The sequence below is a fragment of the Saccostrea cucullata genome, unplaced genomic scaffold (genome assembly GCF_032062105.1).
Source record: "Saccostrea cucullata isolate Sc308-1 unplaced genomic scaffold, CSIRO_AGI_Scuc_v1 ctg8935, whole genome shotgun sequence".
NCBI classification, from domain to species: Eukaryota; Metazoa; Mollusca; class Bivalvia; order Ostreida; family Ostreidae; genus Saccostrea; species Saccostrea cuccullata.
The window spans coordinates 192-27,139 of record NW_026926319.1 but is presented as its reverse complement, the minus strand read 5'-3'; the positions used below and the strand labels follow the sequence as shown (position 1 = coordinate 27,139).

At 34.6% G+C, this 26,948-nt stretch overlaps 2 protein-coding genes and 2 non-coding genes across 4 annotated transcripts; 2 read left to right on the top strand and 2 right to left on the bottom strand.

The window, feature by feature from the left end:
* Positions 1 to 5: 5 nt before the first annotated feature.
* Positions 6 to 7,626, bottom strand: LOC134271373 (WW domain-containing oxidoreductase-like; the record flags this gene model as incomplete). Its single annotated transcript, XM_062753589.1, has 8 exons — positions 7,532 to 7,626; positions 7,299 to 7,363; positions 5,438 to 5,495; positions 3,860 to 4,038; positions 3,425 to 3,620; positions 3,016 to 3,201; positions 909 to 1,167; positions 6 to 104 (listed from the first exon to the last, which is right to left on the bottom strand). Coding segments are annotated over exons 1-8 (1,137 nt in total), but the record flags the coding sequence as incomplete, so codon positions are not given.
* Positions 7,627 to 7,838: 212 nt separating this feature from the next.
* Positions 7,839 to 7,910, top strand: Trnaq-cug (transfer RNA glutamine (anticodon CUG)). Its single transcript has one exon. It is a non-coding gene; the product is annotated as a tRNA-Gln (tRNA).
* A 2,802-nt stretch (positions 7,911 to 10,712) lies between these two features.
* Trnaq-uug (transfer RNA glutamine (anticodon UUG)) lies at positions 10,713 to 10,784 on the bottom strand. The gene has a single exon. It is a non-coding gene; the product is annotated as a tRNA-Gln (tRNA).
* A 271-nt stretch (positions 10,785 to 11,055) lies between these two features.
* On the top strand, positions 11,056 to 26,705 carry LOC134271372 (ubiquitin carboxyl-terminal hydrolase 10-like). Its single transcript, XM_062753588.1, has 15 exons — positions 11,056 to 11,140; positions 12,344 to 12,445; positions 12,590 to 12,623; positions 13,170 to 14,753; positions 15,462 to 15,553; positions 15,935 to 16,044; positions 16,229 to 16,278; positions 16,447 to 16,544; positions 17,177 to 17,279; positions 17,426 to 17,547; positions 17,765 to 17,890; positions 24,543 to 24,635; positions 24,759 to 24,903; positions 25,136 to 25,201; positions 25,460 to 26,705. The coding sequence occupies exons 1-15, from the start codon at positions 11,123 to 11,125 to the stop codon at positions 25,645 to 25,647; spliced, it is 2,931 nt and encodes a 976-aa protein (XP_062609572.1). The 5' UTR covers positions 11,056 to 11,122; the 3' UTR covers positions 25,648 to 26,705.
* Positions 26,706 to 26,948: the final 243 nt, after the last annotated feature.

Genomic DNA, 26,948 nt, shown 5'->3' with positions numbered 1-26,948 from the left:
GACTTAGAGGGCTCACAACGACAACAGTTGTTAAAGTACAGTCCCCCCACTCCCTCTAACTGGGCTGAGGTTGTACAGAAGACTGTAGTGGCTGCACCTTGTTGCTGAAAGAAAAACAGTTAAATTAAAACACACACTATTATTAAATACTGTAAACCAACTTTTACTCACGTGCAAGAAATTTTTGCGAGGTTCGCGAGAGCCTTGTCAGCGCGAATATTTCTCGCCGCGAACAGGTCCTTAAAGTGTATTTGTCTATAACTACAGATCCAAAAAAGGCTTGATCGCGAAATTTAATTGTCGCAAACTAGCTGACCCCCGGTATATTGCGAAATGAAGTCGTCGCGAATAAAAGTTGGTTTACAGTACTTTCCATTTACAAAGATACACATAAGACTATAGATAGTTGGTCACTTAGTTGTTATATTGGGTAATACTTCACTTTTAGTGTATTATTTCGCTGGCAGGTTCATCAAAATATGTATTCTCTTTAAAGAAGTGGACAGGCTTCACCTACATGGATGTCGGCAAAAGCCCGTTCACTTGTCTAAAGAGTATACAAAATTTGAGGTGTAAACTGGTGTTTTATATTGGCAAGTAATAATTTTAAAGCTTTACATGCATACATATTTTTCAATGTTCTCAATCTCTATTTTCAGCAGTCTGGTGATATCGATTTAACACTATTATTAACTTCATCTAGAGGCGATGATGTACATGAAACTGTTTCCTTTTTCACTGATGGAAAAGAAAAATATTCATATGTAATTGATTCTATTCCAAATTCACTATTTTCTCAATAAAGTTATCATAAATATTACTATGGATTTGTCATGCTCTTTCTTAATGCTTAAACATTGTGTAGCATATCTTTGAAAGATCTCCAAAGTATACGCTTCTATACTTACCAAAGATTTTGTAAAGGGTCTGGCCACGAAAAATATCAATTTATAGAACCACCAGTTCCTAGAGATGCGTGTGTACATCACATTTCCAGGGTGTACTGAGTTACTAGTAACTCCTTTATCTGACAGAAGCTTGTTCAGGTGCAGAGAAAATAGGATATTACACAGTTTGGAGTTATTGTAGGCCTGTAAGTCCTGATACTGGTTGGGTGTAGGAGATAACTTGCCCTCACTGATGTTGTCAAGAGAAAGGTCACTAGATCTGCAAAGAAGGCATGATACTATTAAGCATGTACATGATTAAGCTTTAAGAAGATGTCTAGGTAAATATCTAAAAGAGATAGATTAATTTCAATAATACATGTATAAAACAAGAAGGCATAAATGTAAGTTCAATTTGTGTTCTATATTTACTGAAGATCACTAAATTTCCGCGACACCTTATTTACGCGAGACTGTCTTTGACTCTCCAAGATAAGCGAGACAAAATTTTTACAAATTGTTGTTATTGCTCTATATAATCTTAAGGAATACCATATACACGATAATGAAATTTTCGTGAGCACAGTACGTGTTTCTCTGGCCAAATTTTTTACATTGTAATACCAAGTCTTGGCATTTAAGACATTATTTAATAATAAAAATTTTATATTTTGTCTCGATTTCTCATGAAATGGTTTTGTCTTTGCAATGCAGTACATGCAAGTGTAATATCTCAATTATTAAACCCCACTGTAGTAATAAATTAGTTTTTTCTCAATGTAGCCAGAATACTGTTCATGAACTTATTTTAGGATGTTTTGTATTGCTTCCTGTCAAGTACACACCGCACTTATAAATGATTAAACAAATACTACACCTGTACATAAATTGGCATATTCAAAATTTAGCACAATCTCTGGATATAGAGTTTTTGGCATAAGTGCTACACACTTCCATGCTGTAAATTGCATTTACTGATATATAAGATTTCTTAGCAGTATTCATGTTTTAGGCTTTTAGCGCATCATTGTCTGCGCCAAAGTCTTTTAGGCATTGAATTCATATTTTGGGATGTCTTCGGTCCTGTAACACACCTAGCTTGCAGACAAATTGAATACCGCATGTTAGCGCGGTATGATAATTTGTCGGCACGGCCAGGTGTGTTATAGGACTGAAGACATCCCAAAATATGAATTCAATGCTTATAAATGTATTTACATTCTCTAATTTTTCCCTTTATAATTGTTTATTTTGATAATCTTTAATGTGAATTTAGTGCCCTTCAAAACTGGTGTGCCTTATAGATGTAAGAGCCGTTTGTAAAGTTTATGATGTTGCAAGGTTAAATAATGCAAACGAACATTGCAAGGAAAAAAGTGAAAAGTCAAAAAGTAATTTTAAACACACATTTGTTGTACATGTATTTTTAAGTTAATTTAACAGGGTTAATTTTTTTATTAAATTGTGTCAAAACCATGTACATTTTGGTGTTCCTAAAGTATTGAAAATGCATATAGCTCCTACTGTCACTGTGTATTCTAAGGCACGGTGACAAGGTTTCACGTGTGTTATAGAGATTTGAACGTCGCGGATTTCTCATGGATTTCATAAAGAAAATTACACTGAATGTAAATATTAAAATATAAAGCCTGTTTTTTTAAGTACACATGCAGTACATACATGTACAGAAGCTTGGATCTAAAAGCATTATTTCATTTTAAGTCCATGAAAGATACTGCCAATTAATTTATTTTAATCTTTCTTTAAAACTTTGATCCCCTATTGTGGCCCAACCTGCTGATGGGGGTCTTGATTTGACTAAATTTGAATCTACACTATGTAAAGATTTAAACTTTTTTGACCCAGTGCTTCTTGAGAAGATTTTTAGAAGATTATTTCCCCTTAATAGGGAGTGTAGCCCTCCATTTGAACAAAGAATTTCACCTAAAGATGCTTTTTGACAAGTCTGCTTGAAATTGGCCCCGAGGTTCTTGAGAAGAAGTAAATAATGTGAAAAGTTTACAGATGGACAGACAGACCACAAACAAAACGTGATCAGCAAAGTTCACTTGAGCTTTAAGCTCGGGCAGGCTAAAAAGGCCCTCATGTTAGATGTATTTATCAGTACCTGTGTGATTCAGAGGAAACAATTACAATCCTTGATGGAGAAGAGGATGCTAGGACCTCCCACAGAAGCTTGGTCAGGTAAAACTGGGCCAGGTGATTTACTTGGAAGGTCATTTCAATGTCGTCTTCAGTTTTTGTAAAAGGCAAACCAAACACTGCAGCGTTCAGAATTAGTAGATGCAGTGGCCTAAATAAAATTATGAGATAGTAGTGCAAAATATATCATTCCAGTAAAGAGATACTTTAATATGGTCCTATTTTTTCAATTCACTGTCCTTTCATTATTTTACTTTTTGCTTTAAATACAGATTTACTAAAATGCATTAAATTGATAATAATCAATATTTGGAATAGTTTAACATTTATTTCTCTTTTTAATTATTATTTTCCTTCAAATGAATATTTTATACCATTTCTTTGATCTGTATTCCTCAGCAAACATCCGCACACTTTTCAAAGAAGCTAGGTCCAGATGCATAACTTCTAATTTGGCTGATGGCCTCTCTTCCAAAATAGTCTTTTTACATTTGTTTGCTGCTTCCAGATTCCGGCAGGCCAGAATAACTGTTGCTCCAAAGTAAGCTAAAGTTCTTGCAGTTTCATACCCTACAAAAAATAACTTGCTTACATGTATGCATTCAAAATTATGATTATGTGCATTCCTTGCAATTAGCAAAATAAAAGAATGATGTTACTGGCATGTACGGGTTATTAATTAGCAGCAGTATTCACCATTAGAGCGTTTGCTGAAAAAACTTCTATTTTATGATTTAAAGCAAACATATAAATTATTTAATTCTTATTTCAAAAAATAACTATTACATACATGTATTAATATTACTTACCAATACCACTATTTGCCCCTGTCACAATAGCATATTTTTCAGAAAGATCTTTTCCCTGAACCACTTGCATTGCAGCACTGTTTCCATCAAACTTCTGCTTAAAATCTAATGGTGTTTTCTTTTCATCCTCTGCAAATGCTAACCTTGGATCTGTGTATGTTGTCTTTTTGTTAATATGGCTTAAAAACATAAGATAAAACAATAAGAAAACTGAAATAAGATTGATCTCTTCTGCCATTATTTTTTGAAAATCCTCAGTAAAAATCATTTTTTTACATTGCAAGAAATGGCACCACTCATGGGATTTATAGCAATGGTACAGCAACTTAATTATAAACCTAAAAATTACTGACCTTCATGCAAAAAAAAAAAGACAAGAGGCCCATGGGCCATATCACTCACCTAAGCACTTTGGCTTAAGAAAAACAGAAATTGGTTCTGTTTTGAAAAGTTAAAATAAATGTGGACCTCTTACCCCCTCATTATTAATCATAGAGAGGCAGGGAGGAGTCATGATTTGAAAAAAAAAATCTACACTACCTGGTGATGCTTCCATAACTATATATGACCAATCAAGGCTTTGCTGTTCTTGAGAAGAATATTTTTTTAAAGTGTCTTCCTATGTATTTTGACTGCCCTTTGTGGACCCCCTACCCTGGAGATCGTGATTTGAATGAATTTGATTCTACAATAAAAAGATTTTATACAAGTTTCATCTTTTAATGCCTAGTGGTTCTTCAGAAGATATTTAAATGACTCTAATTTTTCATTATGTCTGAGTCAATTTATTATCTCTACTTGGAAGAGGTTGTGGCTCTTCTTTTATACAAACCAATACATCCCCTTTACCTGACAATATCAACTGGATAGGTTGATGCTGGACCAGTGGTTCCTGAGAAGAAGTGCAAAATGAAGTTACAGACAACAGGATCTGGGGCCATAAAAATTAGACAAGCTCATTTTTGATCTCAGTCTCACTTTTCTACTATAAATTTCTTTGGTAAAAGTGAGACTGAGATCTAAAGTGAGCTCAACTAAGTTTTATGGCCCCCAGGCCTGATAATGCAGGACAGTAGACATTAGACATCCTACTAGCCCACAAGCGCCTGTTTACTAGCCTGTTCTAGTGGGTAAACCTTTTATCTTGACTGGTAAAGAATTGCATGGATGGAACGCCAGAGATTACAGGTTCAAATCAAAACAAAGGCACAAACATTTCTTTTTCAAGCTTGTCTTGTACTTTTCTTGTACTTTAACTTGTAAAATCGGCGCTTTTCTTGAAGACTGAGTTGAGTTATATGATAACTACCCATGTTTTATTCTATTGAAGTAACACTGATTTAGATTCAAAGTGTACATAAATAGAAATGTGAGATACATACATGTAATTAAGAGAATTATTGCATAAAATTATAGCAGGTGCTAGCTTTCATGTTGTGTTGAGATTCAATCAACATAAACTATTGCACAACTTCAAGTACATGTATGTAATTTTCAACATTAATGGATTTGTTTCAAATGCATGTACTGAACACTTACAAACTTAAACAGAAAACAAGTATTAAAAAATGTACTCACTCCACAAATACTATAACACCATCATCTGTAACCTGTTTCTCCCATCCATAGGGCAAATCTTAAAAAGAATATGAAATAAAAGAACAATCACAGAAATGCAACGAAATTCCATGCCCCCCCCCCCCAAGATGAAGACATTAATATCAAGCCACCAGACAAACTTAAAGAAATATAAGCTGTAATCAATTTGCTACATTGCAACATAAGGAGTTTACATGTATTTTAACTGTGATATGGGCCGTCCTGAGACACGGTTATAGTAACTTACCTATAGGTCAGTGCATATAGGCTGGTGGGAAGAGGATGGCAGATACTGCATAAGCAGAATTTTTAGTGAGGATTTCATTTTGGCATTATTAGTCAGGGTGCTGAAATCACTGATTTAAAATTGAATATCACTAAAAGTAAAAATCAATTGACTTTTATTTGAGTTTATTTGAGGATTTTAAAACTACTAAAATTACATCTTGCTAAAAATTAAACATAGGTGAACAGAGATGACAGAGCTCACCTCAACAAATGTTGTCTTTCAGTAAGTCACACAATTAACCAACATTCTTAAAGTGTACATCCAAAAATGCAAAATTTATGCAAATTTGATCTGATAGGGCTTGCAGTTACTTTGGAATAGACCTATCCAAAAGCTTCAAACAAGTCGCCCTTCAAGAAAAATGTAATTCAAATCTAGCATCTAAAGCAAGTTTGAGAGTTTTCATCCCTTGATGCATCATTTGTGCAAGTTTGGTTTATATAGGCCTTATAGTGTCTTGGTGATAGACAACAATTATTGCTGGTTTTTTCAGTCAATATGACAATTTAGCCACCTTTGAAGGCTCAGGGAATATTGTAGTCCTTAGGTAGGTGGCTTACCATAAAATCGATCATTTAACAGATTGTTTTGATCAAGTAATTTGACTTGTTCATATTTTTACTGTCAGTATACAAAGATATTTACAGCTAATTCTGCTTTAATTTTAATAGCGAGCAGTCAGCACAACCTCCCACTCGTCACTATGAGCATTTAAAATGCCTGGGTGAAGAGAAAATTCAGACTTATCACACATTGATCCAAACAAGTTTTTTTCAGTTTTCAATGCATTGCTTGTAAAAGCTATGTTCTCGCAAGATTAATGGCAAAAGTTCAACAAAAAGTTACTTGCCTTGATTTTAATGGATATATTGAAGATAAATAGTAAACTAAACATTCTTCATTTACTTTCAGCACTGTTCAGGCTTCTTTTTGGTAATGCAACCTACTTGATGTGATGTCATGTGGCATTGGAGTCTAGGCCTAAAAAAAATAATAGTCTTGTTTCCTGCTACAAGCCTGAAAAAAATAGGGTAGGTAGGTAGGAAAATTATTTTATTTTTTTTAATGTTTTATTTCATTTTTTCCAAGGGTATTTTTTGGATATGAACTACTACAAAACCAAATTAAACATGTCATAGCTAGGTCAATATTATCTTTTTAAATGAAATTCCATATGTCTTTTGCTGTACAACTCAAGTGGAGTTTTATGAAAGTCCATATTTTAAACATATAATTCATGAAATACAATTTCAATATATATTTTTTCATTTTTGGAACATGAAATTCCTGCAATTTCCAATTTTTTTCCCCAAAAGCTAAAAAAAACTTGAGGGTCGGGTGCAAAAAAATAGGGTAGGTCGGGTAGCAGGAAACAAGACTTTTTTTTTGGCCTTATATAGCTGCACCAAATTCGTGTGCAGTTTGATGAGCCTGATTTAAATCAAAACAATAGAAGTATCTGTGCTCGCCCTGTTGGTCGCACCTTGCAACAATTAATTTACGAGAAGTGACCGATTGAAAATTTAACCCGTGCATAATATAATAATTCACCTCCTTTTATCTGTTTTCTCTTTCCACTGCGAGGATGATCCCACTGTGTAGCCTTAGTTTCATGACTGAAACAAATTCAATTGTTGTTACCTTTTACTAAACAACATACATGCCTTACATGATCATACATGGTCGCACACAGCCTATAACAAGTGTTTTTATTGTCTGACTTATGTATAACCTTTCAATTACCAGTATATTCAGAAGTAAATAAATGTTCCTAAACAAATTACTTTGCATAATACACTTGTCCCTGTGCAGATACACGTTCCTCCCAACCTGGTGGTAGTTCGTCTTCACTGTCAGTGTCTATCATGGGCGCAGACATTTTGTTCAAAAAGTCACGTGAACATCCATTCTTTCTTTCCAATATAACAAAATAAATTTAAACAGCTTTATATTCCATGGATTTTCATTTCTTAAAATAGAATATGTTTCATAAACACAGATTGAATTTATCTATTTATATTTCAGGAAAGTATAGAAATTTAATTTAATGTCATTTAATATGTAGTGCATTTTCTTTCAAAGTGGTAAGAAGGTTCCATGGTGTAATGGTTAGCACTCTGGACTCTGAATCCAGCGATCCGAGTTCAAATCTCGGTGGAACCTGAAACTTTTTTTTTTTCTCTCTACGAGTTTATTTAAGGTCAGATGAGACGTTCCTCAAAATCTGTTTTGTATATCTTCATTATGTATGACAAATATTCAAAATGTTAATAACATTCTGATTTCTAAACCAGTTTCTAAACGTTTTTTAAAAAATCAAAACACTTAAACATTTGAAATAGGAAATTTATTTTTCTCCCCCCAAAGGATTATATAAGAAAAACTAACCCTGGTATTTTGCAGAAATGCCTGGTAAGGTACCTCAATTTTTTGTGAGTAAACATATTTAAGTAGCAATACTTCAATGACAAACTCTTAGAAAAATTTATCTATTATTAAGGAACGTCTCGTCTGTCCTTAATCGATTTTTTTTTTCTCCACACGGCACAGTTATATACATGTGAAACATGAACATGACACCATAACAATCTGATAAAAATCAGATCTTTGTTACGCTCTGAAATTCTGAAGATATGATTTTCAATACATGTATAAAGCAATGTTCATCAAAATTTCGGAGCGTGACAAAGATCTGATTTGAATCAGATTGGACCCCATATATTTTGAATCCCGGAGTTTGTTGGACATCTCCTCACTGATTATATTTCATAGGTACTTGTAGACAGCCCCCCCCCCCCAATATTCAACCCCGGGGCTTATTGGACATTTTTTCCCCAGAAATTAAAAAAAAAATTGTAAAGACCCGAAAATAATCGTTCCACAAAAAAATGTACCCTACTATACATTATAATATTTTTTGTGGAGCGATTATTTTCGGGTTTTTACGATTTTTTTCCTATTGTAAACAAGATGAATAAGTGTAATAAATATAATTTTTGAAAAAATGTCCAATAATCCCCGGGGTGGAATATCGGAGGGGGGAGGGGGTCCTGTCCACAAGTACCTGTGATTATAATTATGATGATTTATGATGATGTAGGGGTTTTTTTTAGGATCATAAATTTGCTTTATCTCGGTTTTATCCTAACGTAACATGAGCACTGAAAAATTTAACTAGTAAAATTCACTAAGAGGACTAGTAAATTTACTGTCCATACAATCACTACCTTAAAAGGATTTTTACCAGGTATTGGGTATATTTACTTGATAACACTAGGAAATTTAGAATCTATATAATTAACTTTCACTACTGAGGTTACTCAGGTTGGTAGGTTAGTAGTATCTACACGGTATTTCTTTCAGTGAGGAATAAGTGTAATAAACATACTTTTTGTAGAAATGTCCATACGTCCGCGCAGAGACATAAATGCACCAAGCTAGCTACAGGGTTAAAATGGGGGGGGGGGGGGGGGGGTCTTTTGATTAGATTGGAGGAATCCTGTCCACAAGTGCATGTGTTGTTTTTTTTTTTTTTTAAGTAGTAATGGTGTTTTTTTTATGTTAAAAAGATGCTTGATTTTCTAAATATTTATGCAGTTTTTGGAGATCGTCTTACATTAATCCGTCGGAATTCCCATGGGCATCAATTGCCCCCCTTTATAAGTAGAGGTACATAGTCTGACGAGTGACACATCTGTTTCATATTATGATATTTTACGGGGGGAAAGACATCAATGGTAACCTAATAAAACTTGTTGATAAAAGTGGTGATTTTACCTCTTTTTCTATCATGACAAGGAGTACAAGGCAGGTACGGCTGGTCGACAGGGGATGCTTATTATTCCATTGTACCGCAGGGATTCCACCTCAGATGTTTTATTTCTTCTCATAAATCTGCGTTTGCTCCGCTGCCGAAAGTGTACTGTTTCAATGGACCATTGAACTTGATTACGGTTCTTGATCTCAATATTTAATACTGAAGTTTACCGAATAATATCCAGAATATATGAACATTTTTTTTAAAAGATGTAATAATTAGCAAATTCAAAAATTTGTGGTCCCCCGCTTTCGGTGTCTTTGTGGGTGTGATGTCATTATTTATGGCATATTGTGTCAAATATGAACGCCCTATCATATGTCATTCAGAAGTTATTAACTAAGTTGAGTTTTTTTTTTTGGAAAATTAGGTCAGTCGTGAAGGTCAAGGTGTCAGAAATCATAGCATGCTTGGAAATATCTTGTCACAGGTAATGCAAATGTCAAATATGAAAGCCCTATCTCTTTTCAATCAATAGTTATAAGAAAAAAATTATGATGTGTGAAAAGTAGGTCAAACTTCAAGGTCAATGTCAGAAGAAAAATCATAGTGTAATTAGAAAGGTCTTGTCACAAGCAATACACAGATCTGATATGAAAGCCCTATGACTTGTCATTCAAAAGTCATGACCAAGGTTGAAGTAGGCGAAACTTCAAGGTCAAGAGTTAAAAAATCATAGTGTATCTAGGTTGGTCTTTTCTAAGGTAATTTTAATTTGAAAACCCTGTCTTTTCTCGGTCAAAAAGTTCTTGCCAATTCAAAGATTTAAAAAAAAAGGTGAAACTTCAAGGTCAAGATCACGGGGTCAAAAATTATAGTGTTTTAGAAAGGCCTTGTCCCAGGCCCTATCTCTTCTCATTAAAAAGCCATGACCCATGCAAAGTACGCAATGTTTGAAAGTAGATTAATTTTAAGGTCAGGGGTCAAATATCATAGTGTTTTTAGAGAAATCTTGACAATGAGTAGTATGATAGCCCTATCTCTTCTCATGCAAAAATATCTGATCAAGGTTAATACAGGGACCTTTAGTCTTTGGCTCAAGATTTTTTGCGTACAGACAGACTGACAGATCTAACGTTACAGACTGACAGACGAATATTTCAAATGAGATTTCATATCGCGAAAGCGGAGGACCACAAAACATTGTGAGGTCCCACCGAGATTTGAACTCGGATCGCTGGATTCAAAGTCCAGAGTGCTAACCATTACACCATGGGACCCTGTTGATGCTAATCGCGGTAAATACCTTACAATATACTACAATATAAAATACAGCCGGATAAAATTGTAATATTTTAGTTGGAATTGCCCATAATTCACATGTTTTCAGGGTTTAATGTTATGGAAAAACTTTTTTGTCCAAAATTTGTTTTATTTTGTGTTTTCTTTACACATAGCTTATATTGATAATAAATGTATGTTAGTTTTAATAAATCCGTTTTATCTTGTTTTCGTTATTTACTAAACCGGAAGTCAAAATTTCCTACAAGCGATGCAACATTACAATATGGCGATTCAGCATGTAATGTGACAAGACAAGTTTTTGATATTTCTCATAATGAACACTAACGTCCAGGTAGCTACAACCGTTTGACTTGTAGATATTTAAGATCCTTGGTTCCTTCACTAGGCTTGTCAATGCTTTATATTTTGCATTTGTAGTGACACTTGAACTTTGAAGACAGGGACTGATGGAACTTGATATTATTGCTGTTCAGTGTTCAATTTGTTTGTTTACATAAGGTTATTTATATATGATTATTTTGTATTGTCCCTAGTAATTTAAATATGATATGAAGTTATCTTCAATAGAGTAATAATTTCAGTTTTCGGGAAGGGGGGTGGGGCTTTATTTCAAGATGAGACATATTTTTATGATAAATCAGTACTAAGCTTCATATCTCAGACCAAACTTTAAAATGAGGTAATTTCTCAGTGATGCCATAAAGAGTAAACACACAATGGATTACATACATGCCATTTGGTTTGAAAAAATAAAGTTTAAAAACATTGCATGCGTTAAAAGTCATAATCAGGCAATTGTAAAATATGAATAAGTCACAAATATAAATGTAAGCACAGGAGTTCGTGTACGTATCAATTTTACAGAAATTTTTCTCATTATTATAGGTATTACAAATTTTTTTAATTTACTGAAAATTTCGGTAAAATTGATAGGTACGTGAACTCCTGTGATATAAGAAATAAGATATCAATCTAAAACATCTATATAGGGCTATAAATACGGGTTGGTACAAGATCAAATCCATCATAAAGACCTTCGGCTTTATGGAATTTGATCTCGTGACCAACCTGTATTTACATCCCGATAGATGTTTAAAAATTATAACATTTCTTAAAATGGTGATGTCAAAATTGTCTGTTGACATAATCTGAAAGTTTGGAATAAAAGCAGTGGATAATAGAGCTCAAGATGTTTGACCGATAAGTTTTTATTTATTTTAACTAGGTTTTCCAAAGAAATTAAGAAATAATATGGTTGTTCAATCTCATATGGCAATGAGGTTAAATTAAAAAAAAATGTGCTGGTCGCTTGAATTTCAATGTATATTTGAAGTGAATATACTTGAGTAAAGTTCCAACTATTACATGTATGTATTAGCCCTTAGGCTAGCCCCGGTACTGTCATCATAACCTTTTAACTGCAGCAATTTTTGACTTTGTAAACCTCAGAAAAATTCTCTGAATAATGCAAGTCTCGATCATGTAATTTGAGTACATGTATTTTGATTATAAAAAGTATATTTTTTTATGCTAGGGACTAAATTTCCTAGATGTAACAAGCTTGGATCCTCGAGAACAGCAGAGGGTAAATGAAATACTGTTTGGACAGAGGAGCAGAGAATTGGGAAAGGTAGAAGTAAGTAAATCCCAGATAGCTATCATATCAGCATTACTTAATACTTTACAGGAAGGAGTCAGACATGTGAAAAATTATTTCTCTATGGTATTATTTCATACAAACCAGATTTGATTTTTTATACTCTCATATGTTTCTTTTAAGTTTCCATGGGGAAATTCAGAGCCAAGGAGATTTGGTAAGTAATATATTTATTTAGGATAATAGTTCTTTTTTTAGTGATTATTCTAGTTAGTCAATTCATATTCCTATGACAGTTAAATATATTGTGAATTTAAAAGATTTAACAAATTATGCTTATAAATTAAAAAACAAAATACATTGCCAACACTTCATGACAATGCAGCAATAGATTTATATTTCAATGATCTCAGATCATATAAATCATTCCACAAAATAAATCTACTTGTGCTTTCTCATGATGTGTTGGTGATCAGTTTATTTCTTTAAGTTTACAACTTTAGGTAACACCTATCACCCTATTGAAAAGTGTTCAGTATCCACACGTAGGAGTCTTCCACAAATTTTACCTTTTTTGTCTCCAGTTTTGTTTATAACAAAGCAGTTCTTTCATTCCTGGCACTTTTTATAAGCATGTTACTTTTAGAGTAGTTGCAAAGTATATTTTCTCGGCTGATATTGGAATAAATGAGATATTTTCTGTAGATAGAATTTACCTCTTTGCCTACAGTTGTGATAATTTTTTAAATATATCCTATAACAGGGGAAGGAGATGACTGTCGCACTCAACCTACTGTCTCTGCTCAGGGACTCTCCGACTCATCTGTACATCGCACAGAAAATCACCCCGAACAAGCCATAGGCAGTAATGTTACAGACAAAATTGTGTGTAATTCTGAAAAAGCATTCGAGGTGGAAAACCTTTACATTAATAATGCTAAAACAAAGGAACAGTCAACAAACAGAAATGCTGGAAAACCTTACGAGAGGAGGAACAAAAAGAGGCGGCCTCCAGATTACTATCAGAGGTTTGAAGAAACAGCTCACTTGGAAAATCCCATTTTGTCAGGTGATCAGGAGGATAGCAGACCGCTAATGTGGCATGAAGAAGTGGAGCAGTCACTTCCATTACTGGACAATCAGATGGACAGTTTTCCTGGAACGGGAAACTTGTCTTCACAAGGCAACTCTTACATGGAGCCGACAGGTGTTCATTCCAGATATAGTGCTCAGACTGATAATTATGCACAGCATAGGACTGATAATTATCCAAAGCATCCGACCGATAATTATCCACATCACAAGACTGATAATTATCCACAGCATAAGACTGATCATTACCCACTTCATAAGACTGATCATTATCCCCAGCATCAGAACTTTGGTGCTAACTTCCAAGGAAATGCTACTATTGACCATTTGATCTCAAAGCAGCCAGAATTCATTCCACCTAGCAGATCGTCAGAGGAAATTCATAGTAATCCAAGCAATTTCTCACAATGGCAGCAGCCTGTTCAAACATCTGCAGATACTTATAATACTTCCTCTAAGCAATCTGCTCCAGTTTCACAGTTCAATGTGTCTGGTTTTGACTCAGCTTCATTCACACAAGTGTCCCCATCTATGCACCCTAGTGGACCTTCTCATGAGACCACTAACCTTGTATCAACATCTTCTGTGATGTCACATGGAGTTTCTTTTTCTGGAGGAAGCACAGAAATCTCTTCTACCAATGCATCCTTAAAGACCGAATCACAAAATATTGAAAAATTGTCAGAACACATTTCAAGGGTATCTGTGCAACATCCAGCACAAAATGTGACACCAAATACTTGTAGTAATAGCACTTTAACTTATGATGGCTCAGAAAAGAATACCTCCATGATCCATGAATCGTCTGTTGATTCTCTCTCTTCACATATTCCCCCCGTTTCTAGTCAGCATGTGATTGACCAAGAATCAAAAGACAATGCAGATTTTGCAGATCAACCCCTCACATTTGAATTTGATGCCCCTCGCACAGACCTGGACCCAGATCAGTATCCAGTTTTGGGCAAGACGAGTGGATCTTTTTCTGAAGAATCCCACAGAGAGTCAGCAGATGGATCGTCATTACAAAGTACCTCACCACAAAGTGTTCCTCATCAAGCTGTCAAACCAAAGTCCTCGTCGTGGGCGGGGCTGTTCAGTAACGTAGACCCGGCTAGACAGGGATTCATAGTGACTAACTGGTCACCTACTCCCACCACTGACTCCCCCAAACCAGCCGAGACTCCTAAAGTTGAGTCCAAGTTACCTTGTGCACCAGTGGACGTATCTGAAGATCCACTTGCCAAAACATTTGGAGGTAAAATTATATATTGAAAGTGTGCTATTGTATTGGAAATGGTAACTGCATGTATCGTTAATCACTGCCGAATCAATATTTGTAAAGAGTAGACAGTTGTTAAATTGTTAAAATAGGCACAGTAGGTTAGCTTGCTCTCTGAATGAATTTTTTATGCCTCACAATGAATATGGCCGGGGCATGTAGTGTTTGTCATGTCCGTCTTCCGTCCTGTCTAGCTGTCCTTCAGTCTGTCCTTCCGTCACATTTTGCATTTAGCTCTGTTCAAAGCTAAGTTTCAAAGAAACTATCCAAGATATTTTCATCAAACTTCATATGCTGATAGATATTGATGAGAGCTATGCAACTGCTTCAACATTTTTTGACCTTGACCTTTCCTTTGACCTTGACCTCACTTTTCTTAAATTAGTGTTTAGCTCAGTTTTAAACATACCATTAAGATGGTGTTATCAAACTTCACATGTTGATACAAACTTGCACGGATGATGCATCTCGGGATGAACACTACCAGACTTGCTTCTGATGCTGGATCTGACCTATATTTTCCAAACAAGCAATTCAGCTGCATTACTATTCAAGATATTCTGATCAAATTTTATACACATACAAATTTTCACGTTGTTTTACTAATATATCCTCGGCGGGGCATTCATGTCCTATGGACATATTTCTAGTTTTAATTAAGTTTTATAATATTTTGTATGGTAGACTCCCTATCTCGGATGAAGGTCAACCATGTTCCTATTGGACTTCAACCAAGAGGACTGATGAATCGAGGCAACTGGTGCTACATTAATGCTGTATCCTTTGGAGAAAAAATTTATAAAGCCCTGAATTTGATACTTAATCCAGTACATGTATCATATACCATATAAGTGGAAATTTTAGGGAGACACAAATTTAGCAATTTCTCCTTAAAAGTTGGTATTTTATTTTTAGCGAGAAGGATTGTTAGTGATTTTAAAATAACCACTAAAGAAGCTGTAACAAATAAAACACAATTAATTTTTAGTGATATTCAATTTCAACAATATTTGAGTCAATATCAGCACTGTCGCTTATAATGCCAAAGTTAAATCCTCGCTATAAATAACATAATAACTTTCTCAGACTTTTGGTGTATTTTAGGAGAAGGAACATCAGTTAAAATTTTCGTTTACTTTTCCTGACTAATATCTCAGACTTTGCAAGCATTAGTCTCCTGTCCACCATTTTACAATGTGATGAAAAAATTCCCAGTTCACCCTCCTGCCAGACGTGGCAAAAGCTGCACACCTATCTTAGATAGCATGTAAGGAAACCATCTATAAGGATTTTTTGTAACTGAGAAAGCATTTAAGGAAAACAAATATTAAAATATTTTGTAACTTGAGGTATACTTATCTATATTGTAGTGCTCATATACATGTATATCACATGATTGTGCAAATTAATTGAAGACGATTTTTTGTTAAATATGGTACATTTTGTTTTAGAGTCCAGTTTGTTCATGAATTCCATCCATGTGGCAGACCAACAGAAAGGGGTAAGTAAATGGAAGCATACATTTGATTCTCATTCCAGTTCGCTTATGCCTCGAGATGTTTATGAATATTTTTTACATTTTTGGATTTTTTCTTGGTACACATGTACATGTATAAATTATTAGTTTTAGATATTGTTGTATAACTGTATTGTGTATCTTTATTTGTAGGGAAGAGGACCTTGACAGATTTGACCCCGGGGCCTGCCTTTGAACCTACCAATGTGTACAACATGCTCCAGGTCATTGAAGCAAACAAGTCATTCAAGGTCAGTCTTAGATGGCCTCTTCTACTACTTAAGTAAAAGTTACTTAAATTTTTCTGTAATGATTGCAACCTTGAACCATGCATTTACAAATTTAAGATAAAAAATATTATATTATATCCTTTATGTTTTAAGTAATACTAGATGTTTTAATGCTGGCAGAAGCTACTGTGTAAAAAATCTTTCTTACAGATGGCTTTAAAAAGATTCCAACGTAGAGCTTATGAATTGATGAAAGGGAAGTGGGAAAAGAAATAAGGAGAAAATATTTAATGGATATAAATAGATATAAAACTGATTCCTTGGAAAATTAGTTATTTTTTTGTCTGTATTTTGACAGGGCATATGATATATTGTACACAGGGAAATTTTCGCCCCCGTTTTATTTTTGCCCCTTTCGCCCTCTCCTTGATTGGGCGAATTTAAAACGGGGCGAATTCAAATTACACCTCATAATTTCTTAAGCAGAACTATGGCAGAGCGAATTTAAAACGGGGCAAAACTGTTCATAAGTTCAAAAGGGCGAAAATAACACGGGACGAAAATAACCCTGTATACAGTAGACTTTTCTCAAGATATTAATTGTATGGTATTTTGATAGTGATATTGATTGTTTCATTTTTTTTATTTGACAGCTTGGAAAGCAAGAAGATGCTGAGGAATTTCTCAGTTGTATTTTAGATGGATTACATGAAGAAATGTCCACTCTAATCAAATTTGCCAATGGGACAACTACAGGTAGCAACACAGCTAAAACTGAACAAAGGCTTTCAAGTGACATGAAAATGTCCTGCAAAGTTTTGCATGCTTTGTGGGTCCTCTTGTTATTAAGACATTTGTTGATTGTTTGAGTTCATGGTGTTGTCCGTGTTTTCTTTGTTTAGCTTCTGCTGCCTCTAACGGCAGTGTGGCAGAAGATGTAGTCGTGGACGACAGCTCTGAGGACGCCGGCTCAGACTCCTGGGAACAAGTCGGCCCCAAAAAGAAAAGTGTTCTGACACGACGAGTAAGTACATGTAGTGCTGTTGTGGCTTATATATTTATAAAAGCATTGTTCAACTTCTCCGAATTACAGCTATGTTAATTACTGGAATGACCTTAGGACTGTACGGATCCAAAATTAACACAAATATTTTATGACCTGAATAAAGAGAAGAATGTAGTGACAGGTATGAAGAAATATTTTACTGTTAATACGTATATGATTGTCTTTTCATTTTTAGGCAACATTTGAGAAAACCCCTTTGGCTGAGATTTTTGTGGGGTATACAAGATCAGCCCTTTATAAAGCGTCATCTAAAGACTCGGCCACCTTACAGCCATTCTTCACTCTCCAGTTGGACATTCAGGTAATCTTCATGTTTCAATTAGACATTTATGTAATATAGTACTGCCACTCTTTACTCTTCATTTAAGACATTCATGCAATTTATGACTGTCACAGCCATTTTAAAAAGCTTCCTCCCACAGTTTGTCTGTTTTCAATATAACCTAGCTCACAAGTAGACTACACTAAGATTCATATTTTTTCCCAAGAATTAGATTAGTTTCTACATTACCAAGTTTTCCTATTTTATGCAACATACTAAAAAATTGCAATGCAGTTACGTCAAAATGAACATGCATGGTTTTGAAAACTATTTAGCCATTCTTTTTATACCCGCACTTTCTAAAGAAAGTTCGGGTATATTGTTGTTACTCATGTCCGTCCGTCCGTCCGTCCGTCTGTCACACTTTTCTTCCCTGAACTCCTCCTACATTTTACACAGTAGCTTAATCATCTTTTAAGAGATGGTTGGTGGTGTCATGTAGATGTGCAGTAAGGTTTCGGAATTTAGATTTTGCCCCGGGGGGTCAAATGGGGGTCGAAAAATGACGTTTTTTGTGCAAAAAGTCCCGTCTTCCCTGAACTCCTTCTACATTTTACTCAGCAGCCAAATCACCTTTTGGGGGATGGTTGGTGGTGTCATGTAGATGTGCAGTAAGGTTTCGGAATTTTAATTTTGCCCCGGGGGGTCAAATGGGGGTCGAAAAATGACGTTTTTTATGTAAAAAGCCTCATATACCCTGAACTCCTCTTACATTTTACTTAGCAGCCTAATCATCTTTTGTGGGATGATCAGTGGTGACATGTAGATGTGCAGTAAAGTTTCTGAATTTTGATTTTGCCCCGGGGGGTCAAATGGGGGTCGAAAAATGACTTTTTTTGTGCAAAAATTCTCGTCTTCCCTGAACTCCTTCTACATTTTACTCAGCAGCCAAATCACCTTTTGGGGGATGGTTGGTGGTGTCATGTAGATGTGCAGTAAGGTTTCGGAATTTTATTTTTGCCCCGGGGGGTCAAATGGGGGTAGAAAAATGACGTTTTTTATGTAAAAAGCCCCATATACCCTGAACTCCTCTTACATTTTACTTAGCAGCCTAATCATCTTTTGTGGGATGATTAGTGGTGACATGTAGATGTGCAGAAAGGTTTTGGAATTTAGATTTTGCCCCGGGGGGTCAAATGGGGGTCGAAAAATGACGTTTTTTGTGCAAAAAGTCCCGTCTTCCCTGAACTCCTTCTACATTTTACTCAGCAGCTTAATCACCTTTTGGGAGATGGTTGGTGGTGTCATGTACATGTGCAGTAAGGTTTCGGAATTAAGATTTTGCCCCAGGGGATCAAATGGGGGTCGAAAAATAATGTTTTTCATACAAAGAGCCCTGTTTTCCCTGAACTCCTCTTACATTTTACTCAGCAGCCTAATCATCTTTTGGGAGATGGTTGGTGGGGTCATGTAGATGTGCAGTAAGGTTTTGGAATTTAGATTTTGCCCCGGGGGGTCAAATGTGGGTTGAAAAATGACGTTTTTTGTGCAAAAAGCCCTGTCTTCCTTGAAGTCTTCCTTAATGTTACTCAGAAGCCTAATCATCTTTTAGGAGAGTTAACTCTTTTCCCCTTAGACCTTTCCCTCCTTTACCCCTTAATGACGACTTCTGACGCCTAGCCCCCAACCCTTAATGACGACTTTTGACACATGTGTATTTCATTGTTGATTTGACTTGAAATTACCGCTTGTATACTAATTATTTGAGCACAGGTGGCCACCTGCAGGTTAACAATAGATGATTGCATCATACTACAGTTAGAAATCAAGTGATTTACCTGTGTAAACAAACAAAGAATCTTGGAAAGTCCCACCAAAATTCAAAATGGCGGACTGTTACATACGATATTTTTGGAGCATATAACTCAGTTAATAGGCAATATTTTCTCATCCAGTAAAGCATTACATGAAATTCAAGCTATAAACTACCTAATTCTTGAAAGGTTTGAAAATTTGAATGATCTATATGTGTTTTATACTACGACATAACATACGAAAATTTTCTTAAGTTCGGGACCACGCAGTGCCGATTTCGTTACCTGTTTCTCTCAAATTCAGAATATACCTTCCATTTTACACATATTTATAAATGTAAAGCTGTAGGAAATAATCATTTTAATAAAATTGGATCATTAAAGTATCCACAAATTTCCAAAAATCAAGTTTTAGCACACAAGTCTAAAAATTTGTCGGCAAGATTGACTTTGAAGTAGCACTGCAATTTATTGATTTCTGAGGAATTAAACTTATAAAATTTATAATAAATGATAATTTAACCATCAATTATATCATCACACATAATTTTTATTATTTATACAGACAGTTTTGGCTTATTAAAGCCGTTTTACATGTTGAAAATATCTATTTTGCGATTTAGACCTGCTTTCACCTGAATTATTTATTCACAGATAACTCCGATCGAAATTTTGCAAATAGATTTTAAAACTTTAATTTATTACAAATCCAATGATATATAATACATAGCATAAATAAATTTATTTGACCCTTATTAGTTCAGTTTTAAACTGCACTCCAATTCAACTAAAACGCTTTAAGGGGCAGCCAGGCAAACACCCTAAGGATATGGCCAGTGCGTCAAATCGTGGCATTAAGGGGTAAAGAGTTAAATATTTTGAAAATTATGTAAAACATCAACGTCAAGGGGTAACAAGATGTCTTTGTGAAACACTATGCGCCCGGCGTCAACAAAGTTTGAAAAATCTATTTTTAGCATATAGTTCACAGTCAAGGTCACAAGGTCATTGACCTTGGTGTTATTTGTAAGAACTTAATTAGTGGGGTATGCATACTAAATATGAAGTCCCTATCTCCTATGGTTCAAAAGTTATGGCAAAAAGTAGAAAAAGCTATTTTTAGTATAAAGGTCACAGTTAACTTCACATGGTCATTGACCTTGGTGTTGTTTGAAAGAACTTTATTAGTGGAGTATGCATACTAAATATGAAATCCTTATCTCTTATGGTTCAAAAGTTATGGCAAAAAGTGGAAAAACCTATTTTTAGCATATAGGTCACAGTCAAGGTCACAAGGTCATTGACCTTGATGTCATTTGAAGGAACTTAATTAGTGCAGTATGCATACCAAATATGAAGTCCCTATCTTCTATGGTTCAAAGGTTATGGCAAAAAGTGGAAAAAGCTATTTTAAGTATAAAGGTCACAGTCAAGGTCACATGGTCATTGACCTTGGTGTTGTTTGAAAGAACCTTTTTAGTGGAGTATGCATACCAAATATGAAGTCCCTATCTCCTATGGTTCAAAAGTTATAACAAACAGTTGAAAAACCTATTTTTAGCATATAGGTCACAGTCAAGGTCACAAGGTCATTGACCCTGATGTCATTTGAAAGAACTTTATTAGAGGAGTATGCATACTAATTATGAAGTCTCTATTTCTTATGGTTCAAAAGTTATGACAAACAGTTGAAAAACCTATTTTTAGCATATAGGTCACAGTCAACGTCACAAGGTCATTGACCTTGATGTCATTTGAAAGAACTTTATTAGAGGAGTATGCATACCAAATATGAAGTCTCTATCTCTTACGGTTCAAAAGTTTTGGCCAAGGTTAAAGTTGACAACAGACAAACAGACAAACAGATAAACAGACAAACAGACAGGACAAAAACAATATGCGCCCCGAAAAAATTCGGGCGCATTAAAAAAACATCGCATGCTGGGAACACCTTGAATTCTTATGAGTAATTTATGTACATGTCAAATGTGAGAGTCATATCTCATCTCAATCAAAAGTTATAAGCAAATGCAACATTTTTGAAAAGTAGGTTAGGCTTGATCGCTTCAAGGTCAAGGTCACAGTGTAAAAGTCATGATTTATTTGGAAAGGTCTTATCACAGGTAATAATATACATGCATTATGATATGAATGCCCTAACTTTAAACTTTTCTCTTTCAAAATGATGAATTTATAACAATTTAATTTTTTTGCAAGTTGGTCAAACTTCTAGGTCACATGTAAAAAAAAAAAACCATGCCATTCTCACAGGTAAATATATATACTAATACATAAGTTTAATATGAATGTCTCTTCTCATTCAGTAGATATAACCGTGATAACCAAGGTTAAATTTATTGAGACAGATGGACTGAGTCTGACATACAAATGTACATATTTCTATATGAATTGGGTAAAATTGGCCCAGTGGTTCTAGAGAAGTTAAAAATGTAAAAAGTTTTCAGACAAACAGATGGACAACACGTTACGACAGACATTATATGCTAAGGAAACCAAAAAAGCTCAAATGAGTGTTTTGAAAGGGTTACGATATGGTTGGAGTATTTGAAAAGCTGTTTTTTTTCCTGCAGAGATATGCATGACCAACATATTCATGTTTTATATTTTCTTTAGTGATTTGTTTGTTTGTTGTGAATACATCTTCCCTCATATGGAGACACCGCCAAATAATAATGAAGATAAGATGTGTTTGTGAAACACTGATGTCCCAGTATGGAAGCCTATGGCGAAGGTTGAAGTTTCTCAAATATATGTCAAAATCAAAGGTCAAGGTCAAAGGGTTCAAATTGTTAGTATCAGAAGAAAGTCTTGTCACAAGGAATGCACATGTGAAATAAAGAAATCCCTAGTAATTCCTGTTCAAAAGTTAATTGCCAAGGTTAATTTTTTTGTTTAAGTGGTTCAAACTCTAGGGTCAAGTTCAAACATATTTATACCTATTGACAGTTCACAATGAATACAATATGTCATGATAAGTATGAAAGCCCTAGCACCTACTGATCAAAATTTAGGCAGAGTTTAAAGTTTGGTATTTTTCTTGTAAAAATGTGTATCCCATGTCAAGCGATCAGAGGTAAAAATTAATGGTACCCAAATAAAAGGTCTTATTAAATTGTCACAAGAAATAAACCTATAAAATGTGGAAGCTATTTGTATAGCCCATCCCACTTAAAACTTATGGGCAAGCTAACTAGGATTTAATTTCTGCAGACTTATAGACAGACATACTAAACACAAGAAACAAAATATGTATAATAATTAGTCAAATGGAAAAAAATATACTATTTAACTGGAATAACAAAATACATTGTTATTTCAGGGACAGGAAGTGGGTAGGAAGATTGGAATCCCCCCATCCCCCCCCCATCTGGCATTTGCTTTGTTATTTAAACAAGACTATATACTGTAGCAAGTAAAAAATGACTCTTGACATCCTCTCCCTATAAACTTAGAAAACATTGACCTCACTATCATTGTTTTTTTATTTGTTTATTTGTTTTCATTTTTTTCTCCTGCTTGTCACGAAATTCTGGGCTGAAATTTTTTGACTGAGATGTGAACCCCCCTCCCTACTCCCGAAAAAAATTCTGGATCCGCACCAGTATTGGCAGTAACTGAATGTCACATCGACAACGGGAGATAACTTCACAATATGAAATTCGTCTAGTGTGGCATGCGATGATCTTTCACCCTTTTTAAACTTTAACCTAATAATTTGGGTGTATTTTACCCCCCACTATACTAAAACTTCTACTTACCGACTCCCTGTGTCTCAACTTCATGAAATATAAATCCAATTATAACTCAAAATGAATTAATCCAATGCACACCAGACTGCAGCCATGTGCCATTTTGGCGAACCTTCGTCGATTCCATCACCTTATCAGATGAAGTGGGAATCGGCCGAGGTGTGCCAAATGGTGTTTAATCTATAAATATGATAATGGGTGACGCAACGTGATGTGATGTAGAAATTTACATGTTCACATGTATAGTACAAGAACAAATTTTAAATTAATTCATAACAAACGATATTAAATTTTAACAAACCTTTTCCATCTAGCCTATTCCAAAAAGTATGTGCTGTGTGATTGTGGTGTCGAGGGGGGGGGGGTTAGTAAATTTAAAAAGGTCCTATTATGAGCAAAACATATATCAAAATCTAATTTCAGACGCGGATCCAGAAATTTTTTCCGGGGGGGGGGGTCCTCCTCAGTCAAAAAAAAATCCTATCCCAGAAATTGACAATCGAAAAAAAAAACCTAAAGTAAATCTCACCCAAACGTCAAAAACCTATATCGTGGGGGGGGGGGGGGGGGGGGGGAGTAGTGGTGACTTCTATTGCCGCAAATTAAATGTTTAACTTTTCATACTTATTTTACACATATTCGTGTTTACCGGGGGGGGGGGGGGGATCTGCATTTTCCAATGGGGGTCCATTGTAACTTTTTACTTGTTTTAGTATATACATTTTTTAACCTTGTAAATTCCAGGGGGGGGGGTCCTGACCCCCCCCCGACAGATCCGTGCATGAATTTACATCATTAATAAAATTCAGACTGGTATATAATGAATTAAACATGTATAAAATAAATATAAGAGGTTCTGAGTTATTGGTCACAGGGTCTGAGAATTTCATACTCAATTTGATGAATACATGTAAATTATAGAATTATTTTGACTATTTCTTTGGAAAGCCGCCCAATATGTAGGAGCGTGTATTTAGAGGCAAACACCTTAGTGCGGGTATTACTGTCTCATGACAGCATCTAGTTTTTCATTGAAATGGTACATGTATTTGTAGGAAACCTTGGAAACCTTGGCATACCTGTAATTCTTTACTTTTCTAATTCTAGTCAGAGAAAGTTTACTCTGTGAAAGAAGCTTTAGAAGGTCTTGTATCTAGAGAGTCCGTATCAGGATTCACTTGCTCCAAAACCAAAGCAGAGGTAAGTTAAAATCAAAATAACATCTAATACCGTCATTCTTAGGCCCAGGAGATTAAAGGTCAGAGGACAAATTATTTTTCTAAAAATTTCATCTGCTCATCCTCTAGCTTTTTTTGACCACAGGTAGACGTTGTGCGACATTTGACCTTAGAAGAACTGCCACCTGTGCTGATCCTCCATCTTAAATTCTTTGTTTACGATAAAGATGGAGGAAGTCAGAAGCTGCTGAAGAATTTGGAGTATGGTATTGACCTCGAAATTACCAAAGGTATGACTTATATTTACTTGTACATAGACGACATATATCTCCCATAGTAATTACCTTGAAAGGGTCAAATTAATTTACATCAATTTAGATGAACTGAAAATATTGAAAATCATGAATTTCATGGGCATTTCATTTCTGTGTTTCAAGATTATGAACATGTATAATACACTGTACATAGTTTGGTCTGTGCATTTATTGTACATGTATTATGTATAGTTTGGTTTGGTTGTAGATTTATTGTCCCCCAATGTCCGGAACAAGCTTCAGATTCATCAGAGGTCTTACAAACTCTTTGCTGGTAAGTCATCATGAAAACTCACAGAAAACATTTCTTCCCATGGTTATCAAAGATTTTTCATGCATTCCTTTAATCTTTCATGTATGAATGTTCTCGCCAATAAGTCTCAAGATGAAAATGATTTTTCCTTGTAATCAGGTTGATATAATATTCAAGTAAATGTTTGTATAGGTTTGTTCAGCTGATATTTCCATCTGATAAAAAATTATAACTTTCTTATTTTTTGACTATTGAAATTATTTACTTTATTTTTTACAGTGGTGTACCATCATGGTAAGAAGGCAACAGGAGGCCATTACACTACTGCCGTGTTTCATCCTGCCATCAATAACTGGATTATGATTGACGATAGTCTAGTCAAGCATGTGTCCGTTGGTACCGTCTTAAAGGCTATCCCAGGCCGAGTACCATATCTGTTGTACTACAGGCGCATAGACATGCACTAAATGGTAAAGGTGTGGAAGCAAGTTCAAGTTGATACAAGAAGGATAAACAGACATTAAAATCTGTCTAAAAGTTAAAATTGATTACATATTTATGTACAGTGAGAAATAAGATGATTATTTTTTAATTGCACTGGGATGTTTTGTGGAGGTGACAATAAATAAAAGTTGTGTAGAATTTTATGTCTATTTTTATACTTGAGGAGATATTTATTTCTTCAAAGAATCTATAACTATTGTCATTTAATCAAACTTTTTGTTAACGAAAGATAAGGTAGTCATAAAAAGGCAATTTCAACTGACATGTTTTTGGGGCATTTAAAAGTCAGCATCTTTAGATTTATAAATTATAGTTTTAAAAATGAAAGGGAATAAGGATATACATTCGTTATATTCATATGCCAGTATTTTGTCATCAGTCATATTAATATTTTGTGAAATATTATCTTCTCAATAACTTATTGTTATTTTGTGTACATGTCCTTTCAATTCCAAGTTTTTTGATAAAAATTCTGATGTATGGTTAAAACTACATGTTGGTTATCGCACAGAGAAAAAATAATCATGTTTAAACCTAAAAATGTTTAAATCTTTGCAATTTCATCAGTAGTACTTGTGTATATTTGTGCAGATATTAAAGGTATAAATTTCATTTATACAATCTTATTATTAGAGTTAAGTGTAATCCAATTTTCAAGGATATTTGTAAACTTTTTATCAGGTAAGTGAAACCCTCCGTCATTTGTTTCTAAAATGGTTTTCCCCATAATATAAAACAATTTTTGGGTTAACTAGTAAAGAACAGAAGTAAGCATCTGAGTTGAAATAGGTATTTTTTCACTATGAAGAGTTAATTTTGGTAAACATGGACATGGGGCATGCTTATAATAGGAAGACAGGATATATATAAATATTTTCTTGTTTTATTATGTTATTATTTTTTTTCATCAAATATTGGTGCATTGAAATATTCACAGAATACCTGAACTTCAGTGAAAATTTGCAATTTCAGTTATGAATTAATGTAATCTTTTTGGGGCTTGCAGCAAAGACATCTCTTTACAGATTTTATTAATGAAATGCATTATGCTTGATAAAGTGTATTCTGAACTCTTTTTCTCAATAAAGAGAAATAAAATACATGTATATGTGCTTGTATGTTTTGATCTAGACCAATCTTAACTTCTGTTCAAAACAGTGCAACATGGAAAAAGACATTTTTAGCTCACCTGAGCCAAAGGCTCAAGTGAGCTTTTCTGATCACATTTTGTCCGTCTGTCTGTCCATCTGTAAACTTTTCACAT

Bases quoted from the DNA above. Each gene is read 5' to 3' on its own strand.
- LOC134271372 (XM_062753588.1), top strand. The intron at 12,624-13,169 runs GTAAGTAATATA...ATCCTATAACAG, and splicing joins TTCAGAGCCAAGGAGATTTG to GGGAAGGAGATGACTGTCGC. The intron at 24,636-24,758 runs GTAAGTTAAAAT...TTTTGACCACAG, and splicing joins GCTCCAAAACCAAAGCAGAG to GTAGACGTTGTGCGACATTT.